Raw genomic sequence first — 19,835 nt, 5'->3', positions numbered from 1 at the left:
GGAAGCAGGCTCCCCGCTGAGCAGAGAGCCCGATGCGGGGCTCGATCCCGGGACCCTGGGATCATGACCTGAGCCGAAGGCAGAGGCTTTAACCCATTGAGCCACTCAGGCGCCCCTAATACAGCAATTTTAAAGACACTTCACCAACAAGTACTTTTTTATATACAGGAGGCTACCTCTGCATTGAAGTTTACCTTCTTACAGAATAACTAACTTCACAGTCTCAGATTTTAAGCCAGAAGGATAAGATTCATGCTGGTAAAGCAACCTACAAATACTCCCTGTCCTCATAGTTAGTCTACTTTCAACTTATAAAAAGAGGAAGACAGTGCACTTAAGGCAGATGGCTGGGGGCTCCTGAAGCAAATCCCTGCCCAAAGGGACTGTCTTACCATCTGTGGACTAAAACTGGAGGCAAAACTGAAAGCTAGGAAAATAAATACCTGTATCTTAAGTGCATCTGACTGATTCACAGGGTCATCTGCAGAGTTACACTGAAGCAGGTAAACAGAACCGTTGAGATCAGATTTCTATAAATTAAATGGTATTTGGCTAAAGTACTAAGGAGGTGAGATAAAAACATCAATGTTTTATTTAACAATCCTAAGTATTTGCCCATTACAACTAGAAACTTTAGTAGGTTGCTGTTTTAACATGGACTTTCTTTTGTTTTCCATTTAGAATGTTTAAAATTTCCTAGAAGCTTATTTCAACAAATAATTCACATGTGATGGGCACACTGAACTAACAATGGTCTTCACACCCACCTTGAATAATCTGAGAAAGTATTAAAATTGAAAGTGATGTTTTTCCTGAGAAAGTCATGTTTCAAAATGGCACAAGACATAAATTTTCTCCAGTCCTTCCCTCCAGAACATAAGATGGGAAAATCAGTATAAAATAGTTTGTGAGGACAACATGCTTGTTTTTCAAAACTGCTTGTTTTCAGTCACTTAATGAAGCTACCAGTTTTCAGAGGGTGAGAACCAAGTTTAAGAAGTGATCATTTCTATAAGGTATGAATGAATACATATGGCAAATTTCGGTTAGTATGTAAGCAATTTTTATAGGAAGTAGTGTACAGGTGGAGAAACTAAGGCACAGAAAACTTGACCAAGCTCATTTTCAAGGTTGAGTCTATAGTAAAGGTAGAAACAATCTAGGGCTTTGATTCTCAAGGTTAGAAGGTAATGGGACTACCTTCCCACAAGGGAAAAATAATCTTCTTTGTTCTCTTTGGTAGAGAATATTAAGAAATCATTTAAAAATATATAATATTAATTCCCTTGGAAATCTTTGGCATTTGTGTGTCTTTGGATGCTGGGGGGTCTAGGTATTTACTCTGCCAAGATATTAAAAGTCAGGGGAGCCAGTTTTTAATCAAAACAAAGAAGATTAATCTTAACTTTAAAATGACCTGAGTTTTATTCTGCACTGTTCTATAAATCATTTGGATAACTGAGTCCTGTGAAATTTAACAATGGCCATGACAACTCACAAATTTTGTACACATGCATTCTGCAGAGAGATTTATATGACTAGAACTTTCTCTATACTTTTGTAAAGTACAAAATTAGGTATCTAATTTTTCATGAGCCCAGCTATTCAAAGATCAAACTTAACAACAGTGAGATGATTATATGTTAAATGGCATTGAGTTGGCTCCAAATTCGAGTATTTTTTTAGTATTCCAGGTTTTTATACGGACTGAGATGTGACCTGGGAAATTCATGAAGTTCAGAGTGGCATTTTTCCCTGTATGTTTTTGATCACAAAACTTCTAACCTCATAAAATATGCAATTGTAAGAGCTCCAGTAGGGTTTTGTAGTCATAATGCAGCACAGAACAGACCATGCAAAAGTAAAAGATAAAACTATTTTCAAGTTTCTTTGTTTTTAAAGTGCTCTTTGTGCAGTATTATTACATCAACTTCCAGACTACAGAAATTCACTATAATGACTAGTAATAGTTTTACAACAGATCGAGTTCCATAAGAGTAATTTGTTCAAGTATGAATACATAGATTAAAAAATGCAAAAACTCTGGGCACACTGAAATCCCAGTGATAGACGAGAAAGCCACTTGAATACATAAGACGGATGACAGGGGTGTTGAGAAGGAAATGTCAGAGTATCAGAGACTGATTGGTAAGGTAAGTAGTATGTAAACTCAAAGTGGTTCTGAGTATTTTGACAGCAAGTATCTGCCCAGCAAAAGAGGAACAAAAATATAATATTCCTTATCAGAAATAGAAAACAAGTCTGTCCAAATGTTCAGAAGTGGTATCATCAAGATATTTTTGGAGAAATTTCATAGCTAATAGGTTGCTTCATCCATGTTGTCGTCACTGTCTGCACCAAAATCATCTCCATCTTCAAAGTATGAATTAATGTAGTCATTTTCCTAAGTGAAATGATATATTCTTCAGTAAACATTAAAATAAGTGAGTAGTAAGGTCATTATTAAACAATATAATGTAGGCTGTCCCTTTAAGTTTCTAAATATCAAGTAATAAGAAAACATAGCAGGCTTTTGAAAAGTCTCTGCTATTTCATCTGCTTAAAAAATACATTGGTTTTTCACTCCCATCTACCTGTGCTGCTTTCCACAAGACCATCACCTCCTACAATTTTCAGGCACCAACTAGTTAAGAGAAAATGAAGGAATGTCCATGACACTTGAGTAGAATGATACATTGAATTCATTACACCTCAGGAGGACGATCTATGGTTTAGTTACCTAAACCACTAAACACTCCAAACAAATGTACAGACACTCAAGAAACAAAGCCAATTTACATTAACATTCATTAAACTACACCAGAACTGAGGTTTTCAGTCACGGTGTGTAACAGAGCATAAGTAGAGGGATTTTTGCTTCCTGCCAAAAAACAAGCTTGATACCAAATGAAACCTAGAAAATGCCATATTCCATCTAGGACCCCTCAGTTTCCTTGAGGTTAAGAGTAATTAAGTTCCTGGGAACATTTCAATTATCAAGACTGGGGAAGACTCTTATTCATGTAAATGTTTCCCGATATTTCTGTGCTTTCTGTCAAAAATTAAAAAATCCATTTTGGATATGGATTAAAAGATATTTAAGAGAGTTATTAACTAATTGCAGTATATGGGATATATCTGGATTTTGACTGGGATGAACAATAATGAGACAATTAAAAATATTTGAATATTGGGGGCGCCTGGATGGCTCAGTGGGTTAAGCCTCTGTCTTCGGCTCAGGTCATGATCTCAGGGTCCTGGGATCAAGCCCCGCATCGGGCTCTCTGGTCAGCAGGGAGCCTGCTTCCCCTTCTCTCTCTGCCTGCCTCTCTGCCTACTTGTGATCTCTGTGTGTCAAATAAATAAATAAAATCTTTAAAAAAATTTTGAATATTGGCTTAATATTTGATGATATTAAGGAAATATTTCATTATGTTAGGTATAATAATAATATTGTCATGTTGTTAAAGGGCCCTTATTCTTTAGTACATACTGAAATATTTATGGGATGAAATGGTACAATGCCTAGGTTTGCTTTGTAACAATCCAAGGTGGATGGGAAATGGAAGTCCGGGGATAGGAATGGATTGGATGAATGAATGAGTGGTTGAAAGAATGGCTATACATTGATGATTGTTAAAGCTGGGTGATAAGTCCATGGGTGTTTATTTTACTTGTCACTAGATTTTTTTACTTCATTGAAATCTACCATCAAAAAATTAATCTCTACATCTCCACTCTCTATAGCAAGAGTTATGATAAAGTAAGAAGTAGAGACGATTCTCAAAAGAAGGTCATCTGGATGTCAGCTTTTTTAGTACCTGCATGGTGGGATTTTTTTTTTTTTTACATATAAATTTATATAAATAATGCAAGATAACTTATAATATTCAGATACAGATTTTATTACTTTGTCTTCCCTGACACTGTAAGTTTCTGTATCCAGTAAGTTTCCATAGCATCCCCAGGAAGATGGCCTGGTTTCTCTGGTGCCAAGAAATCCAGTAACATCTGGAAGCCTGGCTGAAGCCTTGGGACTAGTGTACAGGGAAGGGGTGCATGGTCGAGAGTTCAAATGAGACCACTTTGTAAATGAGTTGGAAGGGATACTTCACTATTCCAAAGTCAAGCATATGCAACTTTTGCTTTAGACACGAACACTTCCAAGTACATTCAGTGATTTACCTTAGGTAATTTTGTGATGTTAAAAATCAAACAGGTACAAAGTGAGAACTTGTTGAAACTGATGGCTTAAGTGGTCCTTGGCTTTCATTTGAACCCTTGCTTTTTCCTTTAATTACAATATTCAAAAGACTGAAGAAAGAAAAGGTCTGTGTTTCTTTAATTGGACAGAGGTGTTACCTAGATAATTTGCTCCATTTACTCTTCAAAAACAATGCTTATAAAACCCTCAATATGTCAATTAACATGAATTTTTCATTAATTAATTGCTAAAAAGCGCCAAGAGTAAGACTTTAAGTCTAGAAAGTCTTTAACTGAGCTCCCCTCTTCATCCCTCACCCAGACTCATATTCAAAACATGTATCCTTCTCTACTAAAGTGGAAAGTTGTTTTTTTTTTTTTTTAAAGATTTTATTTATTTATTTGACAGAGATCACAAGTAGACAGAGAGGCAGGCAGAGAGAGAGAGAGAGGGAAGCAGGCTCCCTGCTGAGCAGAGAGCCCGATGCGGGACTCGATCCCAGGACCCTGAGATCATGACCTGAGCCGAAGGCAGCGGCTTAACCCACTGAGCCACCCAGGCGCCCCTGTTTGTTTTTTTTTAATGAAATGTATTTATATAAACTGTGTTTAGTACTTTGCTAAGGCCTAACACAGAATTCTGGAATTACTAGAATCCTAATGTTTGCTATCATTAGGGATGATCTTAATTTCTACAGAGTTCACCTCAAGCAGGCTTTATAAAGAGAGCATTCCAAAAGCTAGTCTTGTCTAGAAAACAGGACACTACTCACTCAAAGATAATAGCACGCCACGATCTCCAAGACCAGTTGTGATACCAAAAATGTCTTCAGATACCAACTATACCTTGGAGGGCAAAATCATCACTGGTTCATAGCAACAAGCTTGCAAGCATGATTTAACCACAGTTCCTTTCAATCCAAGCAACTGAGCGTTCTAAAATACAAATACGATAAAACTACCCCACTGCTTTAACCCTTCAAAGGGTACCCACAGCACTCAGGATAAAGTCATATTGCTCAGCCTGGTATTTAATATTTGTCTTCAGCTTTGTCTCTCCAAGTCCCCTACTTGAACTCTCTAGTCCAGTCATTTTGACTTGCCTGGTCAATTACACTATTAGCGCTACACTCTCATTACCCGCAAGCCTTCTCCGCCCACTTTCCTTTATCTGCAAATCTCCTCCAGTCCATTTCTCATCTTGATCTGATTAAGTCTTCAGATTGTCTTCTTTGAGATACCTTTTTTCACATCACTAAAATGGAGTTTGGTGCCCCTCTTATGTACCCTTATGGCATCCTGTACTGTATCACACCATAGTATTATACAGTGTATTATAACTGTCTCCTCTCTTGTGTGTCTCCCCACTACACCAATATCCTTGATGAGAGAACTGTATCCTATTTTGATATTCCCCTTGCCTAGTACAATTCCAAGCATATGCATGGCATACAATTACTGCACAGTGAATGAAAAAAAAATAAGGACTAATAGGTATTTATAGGGCAACTAAAATTTTGGATAGGGATTGTGGAGAGAAAAGGAAATCCAGGGGAAGGAGTCTGAAGAATACTGACATTTAAAGATTAGAAAGAAGACAACTCAAAACAGACCACGAAAAGGTACCAGAAACAGGAAAAAAACAAGAAGTGTTGTGTCCCCCACACCAAGAAAAGCAACAACGTTTGCCTATGTCTTGGCACACAGCACAATGCCTGGCATAGAGTTGATGCCATAATTGCCTTAAATTGTTGAATTTAAATAAAGGAAATAATATTTTAACAATGAAGTTGTGAGCAGTGTTAAATGTTGCAGAAAAGTGAAATCAGGACTAAAATTTATCTATTGGTGAACTTGATGGCAATAATTTCCAGAGCATACAGGTGGAAATCAGATGAAAAGAACTAAAGAGAGGAGGGTGGGGGAGTGAGCAAGTGAAGCCAGCTGAACAGCTTTCCAAAAGATAGCAGGACACTTGGAAGGGAATGTGGGGAACATATTTCATCATGAGAGATGAACATGTTTTAATGCATGAATGGAAGAGATGAGTAGGAAGAGACTGAAAATATGAAAGGGGAAAGGACATAAGGATGATGGACCCCCAAAAGGAAGGACAATTAACTCTAAATACAATGAAGACTATTTCTTTCACTAAAAAACAGGAGGAGGAGGAAAGACATTTAGTTTGAAGGCAGAGGACATGAAATCAAGGGAATTTCTTATTGATAGCTTCATTCTCTGTATAAAGGGGTTATTATCTGCTAAGAGTGAAAGGAAAAGATGTCAAGGAGAGGGATTAAAAAAAAGAGAGAGAGAGATGACCTAAAATAATTGCTGTAGACAGATGATAAGAGAAACACAGAGAACGTGTTAGTCAGCAAAAAGGGGCTAGTGAGTGTTGCTTTAGTAGCATCAGTTTCTGGCATTCCTCAGAAAAGCTCAACAGGTGGTTTGGAGGGAAAAGGGGAGACAGTGGAACTGATCGAACGTTACCTTGATCTCAAGTGTGTGCTGGGAGCATACAGGAAGACAGTAATGGCAAGAAAGCAGTTAAAGGGTGAGCAAGGATCTAGGCCCTTTAGGGAGGGAGATTAAGACAGGGAATGAATCAAGGCGAAATAGAGAATCAGAGGTCTGGCAGTCTCAATCACATCAGAGTACAGGAATAAAAAAGTGAATGATCTGCAAAGAAAGTTGGACACAATATGATATTTTAAATTTTTAAATGTTTAAAATTTATCTGAAAGAATAAAGAATACTCAGGAAAATTCTTCCTTAGAAATAACAAAAAATAAAAAGCTTCTATTAACTGGAACAGCAGAGTGATGGTTCAAAACTAGGTCCCAGATATACATCTAAGCAGAAGTGGCAATCTAATAGCTGATACAACGGAATTGCAAATCAATGAAGAAAGTGAATTATTTAATAAATGCGGTTAGCAGCTGGCCAGCATTTGGAAATAGATAAAAATGGATCCAAACCTCTCTTTACACCAATATAAATTCCAAAACAATCCAAAATTTAATATAAATGAATTAAAGTATATATTAAAGACTTCGGAGATATAGCACTTTCAGATAAAGAAAAGATTTAGCGTCATGTGGGAAGCTGAAATGGAGTGAAGACAAAGTTCACTGCCATGGAGAAGAAACTCCCAGCCTAGGGTTACTGCATGAGGTACCTACTAAGTCCCAAAGAGGCTGCGGCCAACAAAGTTACCCTACTGAAAAGCACCCTGATTGGCTCTAGCTTATTTTGAAATGCACCATGTTTCTAGAAGTTAGAAATCCCAAATCCAAACCACTAAGTTGTAACTCAGATACTGGAGATTAGATCATACCTCTTCTCTGCCAGGGTCCACACGCACTTCGGGGTTTGAAACGTGATGGTATGGCAGGGGTTTCCTCTTCAGACCCTAAATGACTAAGTCCTTAATTACAGTAATGGCGGATTTAAAATTTTATGTAGATAAACCTTCAACTAATCTGATCGATTTGCTTCACTTGTGGCCTCCCACTTACAAAGTTGCCTGTCAAGTTCCTCTTACCTCCCAGATTCAGTTTGGTATCTTGATTTCAATGTTAAAGTCATTCTCTTGATACTAAGGAACAGATACCAGTGATGATGACATACCCCTCATTCCCATCGACTTGGTTCTGGTTTGTTATTTTGACTATATAGCACATATCTGACTCCTCAGTAGAGAACCCTTAATAAAGTTCCTAAGTTTACCTCTTCTTGCTCTTCTTCATCATACTCCTCTTGTTCTGCGGCGTCATCGTCGTCCTCCTCATCGCCTTCTTTACTCTTCTCTTTGCCGCCTTCTTTCTCTTCATTTTCCTCATCTGATTTTTCACCATCACCTCTCTTTTCCAGTTCCTGGTATAAAGGAACCTCATTAATTTAAGTGGAACCCACTAGACTTTGACCTCCCTGCTCAGCTTTAAGAAAACACAGTTACCCATCACCTTATTCTAATCCTCCAGGCCACTACCTAGGAAACTGTGAGTTCACTCAACAAAGGAAGAACTCTCTATCCTGTCATTATACTAGTGTTTTCATTGAGTTTCTAACTTCATAACTGGGTCTCAGGGATGGCTCAATATCAGCTCTAAGCACAATGCTTTATTTTCACGATTTCTGTCTTACCTCCCTTTTTTTTTTTTTAAGATTTTATTTATTTATTTGACAGAGAGAGAGAGAGGTCACAAGTAGGCAGAGAGGCAGGCAGAGAGGGGCAGGGGGAAGCAGGCTCCCTGCCCAGCAGAGAGCCCGATGCGGGCTGAGATCATGACCTGAGCCAAAAGCAGAGGCTGAACCCACTGAGCCACCCAGGCGCCCTTACGCCCTTCTAACACACTGAATTGATTGAGTTCATAGAAAGAAACTTTCAGAAGGCTATTTTGTTATCTTTCCAACATAAAAGGAGAAAAGAGAATGTAATGGCAACCTTTCAAAAATGTCTACATTGTATGTGTGTATGTATATATGTATTTATTTAAAAAGTAAGCACTATGCCCAACATGGGATTTGAACTCACCACCCTGACATCAAGAGTTGCATGCTCTACCAACTGAGCCAGCCAGGTGACCCTATGTTAATACTCATAATTAAAGCACAGGATCACTTTAGCTAAGATATGTTGTTCTTAAACAATAAACAGAATATGAATTTCTATAGCTGAAAATGCTCCATCCTATTATATTTGCTTTGTAGATTACATATAAAGAGAAAACACATTTTGTATTTGGAGTGACTACAATTTAGTTATTCCTTTACTGGCTCTTAAATACTTATTTTTAAAATCCTTTTAATTATATTCAAGTTTGAATTTAAGGAAATCAAAGGCAATAAAAACACTACATCAGAAAGATTCAATTTCTAATCAAAATTTAAGTTCTGGGGCACCTGGGTGGCTCAGTTGGTTAAGTATCTGCTGTTGGCTCAGGTCATGATCCCAGAATCCTGGGATCCAGCCCTGTGTCGGGCTCCCTGCTCAGCTTCTCTCTCTCCCTCTCCCTCTGCCTGCTGTGTGTGTGTGTCTCTCTCTCTCTGTCAAATAAACAAATAAAATCTTTAAAAAAAATTCAAATTCCACTTTTTTACCTCATTCCACTGAGGCAGAACAAATAAAACAAAGGTAAAAGACATAAGATGATTTATTTTCACACTGACTCATGTTGCCTTATATGAGTTATTACTATAACGCATGCAATTTTTCAAATTGACAATCCCTTTGGAAAATCGCAAGTAAACAAAATAGTGTTTATAGATATATCTTTGGAAGCATCTACAAATACACACACCCACACCCACATATAATGATGCTATGTTGACATTAACATATGGAGTCTTTTCTATTTTAATCTAATTACAGTAAAGAGGTCTATGACCCATAAATTTTGTGTAGTTACAAGGGAATTGTAGTGCTGTGCTTATTAAGCTCTGTGCAAGGTATATACTCTATTTGAAAAATCCTGCTATTAGCTATTATTTCATAATTAGCAATAAACATATTTAAACCAACTATGGAGAATGTTTTTATTTTATTTTTTATTTTTAAAAATATTTTATTTATTTATTTGACAGAGAGAGCACAAGCAGAGGGAGCAGGTAGAGGGAGAAGCAGGCTCCCCGCCAAGCAAGGGTGCCCAATGTGGGGCTTGATCCCAGGACCCCGGAACCATGACCCAAGTTGAAGGCAGATACCTAATAACTGAGCCACCCGGGTGTCCCTGGAACATGTTTTTAAAATACAAAAATCATTCACTGCTCTGTAGGTCTAGGAAGTCTTTATTTCTATTACTGTCATTTCAAATATTTTTAAAAAATAACAACTTTATTTGTATTACATAGGCCCAAGTCAAACCCGTAAAATACTTAAATCGCTTAACTACAGTAGATTTATGAAACTTAAAAAAATGATCTCAGAGCCACACACATTGTCTCATTACTTTTTTCTTTGTGTGCTAAGCTACTGATTTTGGTTTGTCTACCTTTTAGTCTCCATTTTCTCCTCTGTGAGATTTAACTATTTACCCACAGATTCGTTTTAAGAATAATGAGATACCACCTCATACCAGTCAGAATAGCTAAAATTAACAAGTCAAGAAATGACAGATGCTGGCGAGGATGCGGAGAAAGGGGAACCCTCCTACACCGTTGGTGGGAATGCAAGCTGGTGCAACCACTCTGGAAAACAGTGTGGAGGTTCCTCAAAAAACTGAAAATAGAGCTATCCTATTACCCAGCGATTGTACTACTGGGTATATATCCTAAAGATACAAACATGGTGCTCCGAAGGGGCACGTGCACCCGAATGTTTATAGCAGCAATGTCCATGATAGCCAAACTATGGAAAGAACCTAGATGTCCATCAACAGATGAAAGGATAAAGATGTGGTATATATACACAATGGAGTACTATGCAGCCATCAAAAGAAATGAAATCTTGCCATTTGCGATGACGTGGATGGAACTAGAGGGTATTATGCTTAGCGAAATAAGTCAATCGAGAAAGACAACTATCATATGATCTCCCTGATATGAGGAAGTTGAGATGCAATGTGGGGGGGGTGGGGGAGTAGGAAAAGAAAAAATGAAAGAGGATGGGATTGGGAGGGAGACAAACCATAAAAGACTCAATCTCAAAAAACAGACTGAAGGTTGCTGGGGGGAGGGGGGACGGGAGAGGGTGGTGGGGATATGGACACTGGGGAGAGTATGTGCTATGATGAGTGCTGTGAAATGTGTAAACCTGGCGATTCACAGACCTGTACCCCTGGGGATAAAAATACATTATATGTTTATTAAGATAAATAAATTAATTAATTTAAAAAAAAGAATAATGTGATGAACACAATGTGAAAACACTTCGCAAACAGTTAACTTATAGAGAGGGAATAGTTATTCCAGTTTAAATAATACGCAGCCAACCTATAGAGTTTCCCATAAGTCAAACAGACAGAGGCTCAAATATTAGTTTTCTGCTATCTGATTATTCACACACATGAGATTTGACTGTTTGTTACTTTCTCTCCATCTGCAGGTTGTTTTTTTTTTTTTTAAGATTTTTATGTATTCATTTGACAGAGATCACAAGTAGGCAGAGATGCAGGCAGAGAGTGGGGGTGGAGGGAGCAGGCTCCCCTCTGAGCAGAGATCCTGAGCCGAGGCTTGATCCCAGGACCTTGGGATGATGACCTGAGCCGAAGGCAGAGGCTTTAACCCACTGAGCCATCCAGGCACCCCATCCACAGTTTTATTATATTAAAACCTGCAACTGGGTGCCTGGGTGGCTCAGTGGGTTAAAGCCTCTGCCTTCGGCTCGGGTTGTGGTCTCAGGGTCCTGGGATCGAGTCCCGCATCGGGCTCTCTGCTTGGCGGGGAGCCTGCTTCCTCCTCTCTCTCAGCCTGACTCTCTGCCTACTTGTGATCTCTGTCTGTCAAATAAATAAATAAAATCTTTAAAAAAATAAATAAAATAAAATAAAACCTGCAACTACTTTTGCTTAAGAAATGAACAATAAGAAAGTCATCCAGAAGCTAATTTTGCTCGTTAACGGAGAGATAAAAAAAAAAAGCTAACTCATTTAACTTTCAGATTTAAAACTTCAGTTTTAACATGTGCAAAATGAAAAAGGTGTTTAAATGTAGGAAATCAGAAAGCACAATTTGTTCTGATGAGAAATCACATTCAGATTAATCCTCCTTATAGCACATATCATCTTAGCAACTTCTTTCCAGGAAGCTTTAAGAAGAGTCAGTTGCTAGTTCTGCAACCTGTTGCTAGTTCTGCAACCCTTTCCATCATTCCACCACGGTTAAACCTGACAGTTATAGCTATTCCCTCAATATCCTTCTGCCATTATTTTCAGATACGTTATCTCTGGCTCAAGCACCAGCCAAGTTATCACAGAGCTGTGCCAACTTGACCAGGCAAATAAAAGTTTCAAAGCCTTGACCTCCTTATCTGTAAGTAAGGAAGAAAAATACCCATCTCTCATTGTTATGAAGTCTTCAGGACATAAGGTATGTAAATATCTTTCATCAAAGAGCCTGGTACATAATAAGCTATCATCATCATCCTCATCATTACCATCAGTAGTATCTGCAAGGACAGTGGGAATACATTGGCATAACCTCCATGGAGAGTGGTCTGTCAATATTTATCTATATTATTTGATACACATAACTATTGACCTAAGAAATCCACTTCAAGAAATCTACTCTATAGATGTAAAACGACATACTTAATGTAAATTCACTATAGCACTGTTTATAATAGCAAAACTCTAGATGAAACATGGCCATCGATACAATACTGGTTAAATAAATTATGGTTCATTCTTACAGTGCAGCCAAAAAAGAAAAAAAAATAAGGCAAACTCTATACAGACTAACATAGAGCCATCTCCATTGATTACAAATGATAACATGAAATGCAGAAGATATGCATATGCTAGCTTTTGTCATGAAAAAGAAAAAGAAAAAAATCTGTTATTTGTTATACATAAAATATTTCTGGAAGATCCATCTATAAGAAACTGATAATACTGGTTGTACAAGAGGGGAACTAGATGGTTAGGGACAGGGATGGGAGGGCAAATTTTCAGTTTATTAACCTTTTGGATATTTTATCTTTCTATTTTTGAAATATTAAAAACAATGAAGGTATAAAAGTAGTTCCATAAGATCTACTTTTTTTCAATAGAATCTTCTACACTTACCAAAGACAGAAAAAAAAGCACTAATAAAGTACATGTGTAAAAATAGGAAAAAAAAAAAACCACCCTGAGACTTTTTTTTTTTTAAAGAAATACATTTTAGGTATGTAACTCGTGTTTCTTTCTCATATGTACTTCCAGTGTAAGGGGAAAGTAGTGATACATGGAAAGTAAGTAGGTGACAGAAGGTAAGGTACATTGACAGGTAAGTGGTAAAGAAGGACAGGATGGAGTTTTTTTATATCCCAGCCAACAATGTTCAAATCTTTCCAGTTACCCCGTGTGCTGAGCTTGGTTCTGCCAAATCCACATATTATCAAAAGTGAGAGAAGGTGGAAAGACTGAAAAAGGTGAAAGAAGGCATGACACTTTTTCAGCTTGCTCAGATAGCAAGAAGAAAACCTTACCTCGATTTTTTTCAACACATCTGCAGTATTAGTGAGTGAAACGCCTTTGCTTGTATCTTTCGCCTTTTCGGATTTGGGGCCTGCTGAAGTAAAACCACTGTTAACACATATTTCTGTAACAGTAACTCTGCATTATGTTTTTTTTTTTTTTGCCTCTTCATATGCTGCCTAGCATAGTGATATGTCATGGCGGACAGTCACATAATTTGCAGACCGAATTAATTTTCTTAATTAAAAATAAAAATAATTTTCTTAAATAAAAATAGTATTTCTTAAATAAATAAAAAATAACTGAGTCAGCAGGCCTCACCAATTTTCCATGATGAGGAGTAAATGATAATCACTTAAAGGATGTTTTCTAACACTGTAACCAGATATATTTTTACCAGGAAGATCTGTACTAGAAAGTAATGTTATTAAGGCCTACACTGACTACTAAAATGTTACCTAAGGTAGAAGCATGAGAGGACCAGAGAAAGACTCTCACAAATATATCATCCGCACTGGCTTCCTGTTCACTGATCTGTGTATTTTATTTTAACTAGAGCAATTCAACCAGGTTTGGAAAATAAAAAACAAGTGCAGAATAAATATGCATTTGTCAATGGTTAAAGAAATGAGGAAGGAGTTATACTCATGCAACATAAGCCTCATCTTTGGAATAAAGATTAAAATGGTTAAACTGAACGTATCTGTTATATGAATCTGAAAACTCAAAGCAATGTAAATAAAAAGTTTTAATGGCTTTTGGATTTTTTTAAAGCCATATAAAAAATCATGCATTAGAGGCTATTCTACAACCACAGGGAATGGAGAATTATTTCACATATAGATCCAGCCAGTCAGTTACCAAGGCTGTCCTACCAAACTGTCCCATTGTGATCAAAAAGTATTATAGTCCTTTCCCCAAATCAAACTAAATACCTAGACATTACTTGGCAACAGAGGAAAATATGATTCAGAAAGATGTAATTTCGTTAAAGATTAACATTTAACCTATAGAAGAACAAATTTCTAGATTGTGGTGGATGACCCACAACTGACAGAATTATAATTTACTATGTTATACCAAATTGCCCCTCAGGGAGTCACTGAGCTCAGAACCCCAATATATATATTTGTGACATTTTGCTCAGAAAAAAGGTAACAGTTATATTTAATAATGGGTAACTTTCTCTGTTCCCCTTGAGGGTAAAAACCGTTTAATTTGAACTGTAGCACATAAAATGTAGTATCATATATGAACTAGATCTCAATATATATTATAATATAGATGCTAGAAAACATTAGGGTAAGGACCTATTTTAGCCAGAGCACTTCCATCCAGGTTAAACAATAACCTTGTTGTTTAACCCTTAAACTGTCCCTGACCCCCTTCCCTAAGGGACTTACTTAAAAACAAGTCCCGGAAACCAGTCCCAGGTAACAAAGCCTAAATACAAGGGTGGGTCAGGCCAGGTGCAGACATCCCATCAGTAGGGGGTGGCATACTGTCTCCCTAGTTACCCAGGAGTATGGGCCCCGCCCCTTGGGGCACCTTTTGGGCGCCAATTCCGACCAAGGTGATAGGCTAATTCAAATATCTACTAGGGTAAATTGCAATTCAATTGGTCACTTATGTGTGACCTAACATGACTGTGCAGCTTTCTCTTGTGTTACAATTTCATTGGCCACCTGTGCGTGGCCAGGCCCAACCACATGGCCTTTGCCCTTAAAAGCTAGTCTGTGAAGCAGAGAGAGGTCGCCCCTCTGTAAGAGGTGCGGCCCCGAACGTTCGGTTTGATTCTTGATGCTTGGTGTGAAATAAAGCTTTGCTTGACCTTCGCTTTGTATCAGTCTCGCTCCTTTATTCACGGACCCATAATTGGGGGACCTAACAATTAGCTAAGAATGTAATTTACTCACATCATGGTCTTTTTCTCTAAGAATCTTCTGTTGAATTATTTACGTTTCCTAACACATAAGGCTATTAATTGGGTATTACAGAACATGGTCAGGTAAATAAACTTATTAAAAACTACTGATCTCTTGCGGCACCTGGGTGGCTCAGTCGGTTGAGCAGCTAACTCTTGATTTTGGCTCAGGTCGTGATCTCAGGGTCCTGGGATCGAGTCCCGCGTCGGGCTCTTTGCTCAGCGGGGAGCCTGCTTCCCTCTCTCTCTCTCTCTCTCTCTGCCTGCCTCTCTGTCTACTTGTGATCTCTCTCTGTCAAATAAATGGATAGAATCTTAAAAAAAAAAAACAAAACACTACTGATCTCTTAACTAAGAAAGTCAGTTGCTGAAAGGCCACTAAGCATCTTTTGCTACTTATCAATCTGGTTTTATATAATCACAAATTCTTTTATGTATAACTGGGAGAGAAGTGTCAAATTACCAAAATTTGTTGGGATGCTTGGGTGGCTCAGTTGGTTGAGTGTCTGACTCTTGGTTTTGGCTCAGGTCATGATCTGAGGGTTGTGAGACAGAGCCCTGAGTTGGGCCATGTGCTCAGTGGGGAGTTTTTTTGGAATTCTCTCCCTCTCCTTTCCCCTCCGCCCCTTTCCCAACTCACATGGCTTCTCACTCTCTTTCTAAAATAAATAAATCTTTAAAAAAAATTGCCAAAATTTGTTAAAAGACTGTTTTAACCCAGAAACATTAATATGCATTTTTTTTCATCTTTGGCCAAATATATGCATATATTTGAATTTTTTTTTTTTTCTGTTTCTTTCAATACCTGCCATTAGCTGGTTCTTCAAGAAACAAAGTTTTTCAGTCATTGTCTTTTTGGGTACTGTTTATTTTCATGTAAATCAGTGGAGGTCATTTTAACAAAAGAGAAAGGGAGGGGGTAGGGAGAGGGTGGTGGGGTTATGGACATTGGGGAGGGTATGTGCTATGGTGAGTACTGTGAAGTGTGTAAACCTGGCGATTCACAGACCTGTATCCCTGGGGCTAATAATACATTATATGCTTATAAAAAAAATAAAAAATAAAAACTATGCAAAAAATGAAAAAAAAAAACAAAAAACAAAAGAGAGAGTATAAGTTTATCAGGAATAAAACACAGAAATTTCACAATATGCCAAAAAAAAAAAAAAAGCTCAGAATAGAAACAGAAAGTTTTGTGGTTGTTGTCTTATTTTTTAACAAATGGAAATTCTGACACATTGGACATTTTTACTAATAATCAATTTGTATATAAAGTTCCAGGGATGAGCAGTAGTGTGACGTATTTGAAAATATCAATTTTTCCAAATCAGATACATTCTTTTTTGGCTCTTTAAAGTCTGCTACAAATTTGGGATTCACCAAGACATAACCAGTATTAGTGCATGATATTACACTGGAAAAATAATATATTTGCCTAATAAAAGCCAAAGGTACAAAAGACAGCAAATAAACTATTATATCTCAACATACTGCATTTTGGTTTTTTAAAAAAATATAATATTTTGTATTCAAGCAAGCTAAATATTCTTAAAAATTGTAGTTCTGAGGTAAAACAAAATAAAAATATTTCCACTTTAAATACATATGTTAGAACTTACTGAATTATATATTTCAAATATATGCATTTTATTACATGTCAAAGATAATTCAATAGAGCTGTTAAAAGGGGAGGGGAATCTCTTTCAGAAAACAGGAGATAAAGCAATACTTCCTATTCTAAGAGGCCAACATTACCCTAATACCAAAACCAGACAAATATTAAAACAAAGGAAACAGGGGCGCCTGGGTGGCTCAGTGGGTTAAAGCCTCTGCTTTCAGCTCAGGTCATGATCTCAGGGTCCTGGGCTCGAGCCCTGCATTGGGCTCTCTGCTCATCAGGGAGCCTTTCCCCACTCTCTCTCTGCCTGCCTCTCTGCCTACTTGTGATCTTTGTCTGTCAAATAAATAAATAAAATCTTAAAAAAAAAAAAGAAAGGAAACAGAAAACCGGTATCTCTCATGAACATATAAGCAAAAATGGTCAACAAAATATTTCCAAATCCAATCCCACAATGTATAGAAAGAATAATACATCACGACCAAGTAGGACTCATCACAGGTATGTAAGGCTGGTTCAACCTTCCAAAATCAATTAACATAATCCACCACATTAATGGGTTAAAGAAGAAAAATCATGTGATCATATCAACAGATGCAGTAAAAGCATTTGACAAAATCAAACACCCATTCATCACAAAAAACTCTTAGTAAACAAGTAGAGGGGAACTTTGTAAACTTGATAAAGAATAGCTATAAAAAACCCCATAGCTACATCATACTTAATGGTGAAAAGCTTGACACTTTCCCACTAAGACTAGGGACAAGGCAAGAAAGTTCCTTCTTATCATTACTTTCAACAGATTTGGAAGGAAGAAATAAAAGTGTCTTCATTCACAGATGACATGGTCATCTATGCAGAAAATCTGAAGGAATGAGGCAAAAACTGTGGAAATAAGTGATTGTAGAAGGGTTGCAGGAGGGGCACTTGGGTGGTTCAGTGGGTTAAGCCTCTGCTTTCAGCTCAGGTCATGATCTCAGGATCCTGGGATCGAGCCCCACATCAGGCTTTCTGCTTGGCAGGGAGCATGCTTACCCCTCTATCTCTGCCTGCCTTTCTGCCTACTTGTGATCTCTCTCTCTCTCTCTCTCTCTCTGTCAAATAAATAAATAAAATCTTAAAAAAAAAAAGAAGAAGAAGAAGAAGGGTTGCAGGATACAAGGTTAATATACAAAGGTCAGTTTTGGGCTGAAAGAATGAGACAAAAACTCTGGAAACTAATAAGCAATTACAGAAGGATTGCAGGATACAAGGTTAATACACAAAAGTCAATATATATTTCTTATATATCAAAAATGAGCAAATGGAATTTGAAATTATAAATCTGATACTACTTACATTAGCACCCCCCACACAAAATACTTAGATACAAACCTAACAAAATATGTATAGAGTCTATATGAAGAAAACCGCAAAACTCTGAAGAATGAGGTCAAAGAACTAAATAAATGGAGAAATATTCCATGTTCATGGATAGTAAGACAGTATTGTCAAGATGATAGTTCTTCCTAACTTCATCTTTGGATTCAATGCAATTTCAGTCAATATCCTAGTAAGTTATTTTATAGTATCAGCAAACTGTTTCTAATATTTGTGTGGAGAGGCAAAGGATCCAGAATAGCCAACACAATACTGAAGGAAAGAACAAAGTTGGAGGACTGACAATACTGGACTTTCTTTTGTTTTATTTTATTTTATTTTATTTTAAATAGTATTGGAACAACTAAACTTCCACATGCATAAAATGAGTCTAGGTGGATCTTAACACCCTTCACCAAAATTAACTCAAAATGGACCACAGCCTAAATGCAAAACACAGAACTACAAAACTCTTAAAAGATAACATAAGAGAAAATCTAGATGACCTTGAGTTTGGTGATGACTTCTTAGATATAATACCAAAGCCATGATTTATGAAAGCAATAACTGAGAAGTTGGACTTCATTAAAATTAAAAAATTCTGCCTTGCAAAAGATAATGACAGGAGACAGAAAACAAACCACAGACTGAGAGAAAATATTTGCAAAAGACATATCTGATAAAGGACTGTGTGAAATAATAGAAAAAATATATATTGGTCTCTGTTTCTGGTTCCTGGCACAGAACTCCTAAAACTTATAATTTCTTAAGTGATAAGAACACTAGGAGCATGTTTTGTTCTAATATTTAGTCTTTGAAACTGGTTCCTAACAAAGTTCCTAATCCTTTGGAATTTACTTGGTAATAGGAGTATCTTTTGTTCTAAGGAGGCCATTCTTGGTGGGCTCTTGGATAACTTCAAGAGGGAGGCTGGTCACAAGACAGGACAAACTATGATTAAAAGATTGGAATTTTCAGGGGCTCCTGGGTGACTCAGGTCATAATCCCAGGGTCCTGGGATTGTGCCCTGCATTAGGCTCCTTGCTCAGCAGAGAGCCTGCTTCCCCCTCTCCCTCTGCCTGACTCTCTGCCTACTTGTGATCTCTATCTCTCTTTCAAATAAATAAATAAAATCTTTAAAAAAAGAAAAAGATTGGATTTTTCAGCTCCATCCCCCATTCCTTGGGAATGGGGAGAGGGACTGGAGACTGAATTAATGAGTGATCATACCTATGTGATGAAGTCTCTACAAAAATCACCAAAGCATGGGGATTTGAGGAGTTTCCAGGTTGGTAAACACGTCCACATAGTGGGAAGGGGGTACACCCCAACTCCACAGAGACAGAAGTTGCTGTGCTGGGAACACTTCTAAACCTTGCCCTATCTATCTCTTCATCTGACTGTCCATCTATATTCTTTATCATATCCTTCATTAAATAATAAACTGGTAAACCTAAGTGTTTCCCTGAGTTCTGTGAGCTGTTCTAGCAAATGAAATCTAAGTGGGAGGAGGGTCATGGGAACCTCCGATCTGTAGCCAAGTCAGACACAAGTTGTGGGTAATGTGGGAAACCTACTACTTGAAATTGGTATCTGAAGTGGGAATAGT

General features: G+C 37.4%; 1 protein-coding gene across 3 annotated transcripts in view; it reads right to left on the bottom strand.

Moving 5' to 3' along the window:
- Positions 1–1,253: 1,253 nt before the first annotated feature.
- The window catches only part of LOC111148301 (RNA polymerase III subunit G), a 46,943-nt gene continuing 28,361 nt past the window's right edge, over positions 1,254–19,835 (bottom strand). For 2 of the 3 annotated variants that reach the window (XM_022504791.1, XM_022504790.1), the window contains exons 6-8: positions 13,337–13,419; positions 7,936–8,082; positions 1,254–2,404 (exon numbers count right to left, since the gene is read on the bottom strand). In XM_022504791.1, coding sequence (XP_022360499.1) covers positions 2,318–2,404; positions 7,936–8,082; positions 13,337–13,419 — 317 coding nt within the window. In that variant the 3' untranslated portion in view covers positions 1,254–2,317. The remainder of the gene's footprint in view (positions 2,405–7,935; positions 8,083–13,336; positions 13,420–19,835) is intronic. The other variant, XM_022504792.1, reaches the window with a different exon arrangement.

Source organism: Enhydra lutris, unplaced genomic scaffold (genome assembly GCF_002288905.1).
Source record: "Enhydra lutris kenyoni isolate GAN:26980312 unplaced genomic scaffold, ASM228890v2 scaffoldscaffold19, whole genome shotgun sequence".
In the NCBI taxonomy this organism is placed as follows: domain Eukaryota; kingdom Metazoa; phylum Chordata; class Mammalia; order Carnivora; family Mustelidae; genus Enhydra; species Enhydra lutris.
The sequence above is the reverse complement of the archived record's forward strand: the minus strand, read 5'-3'. Positions and strand labels throughout refer to the sequence as shown.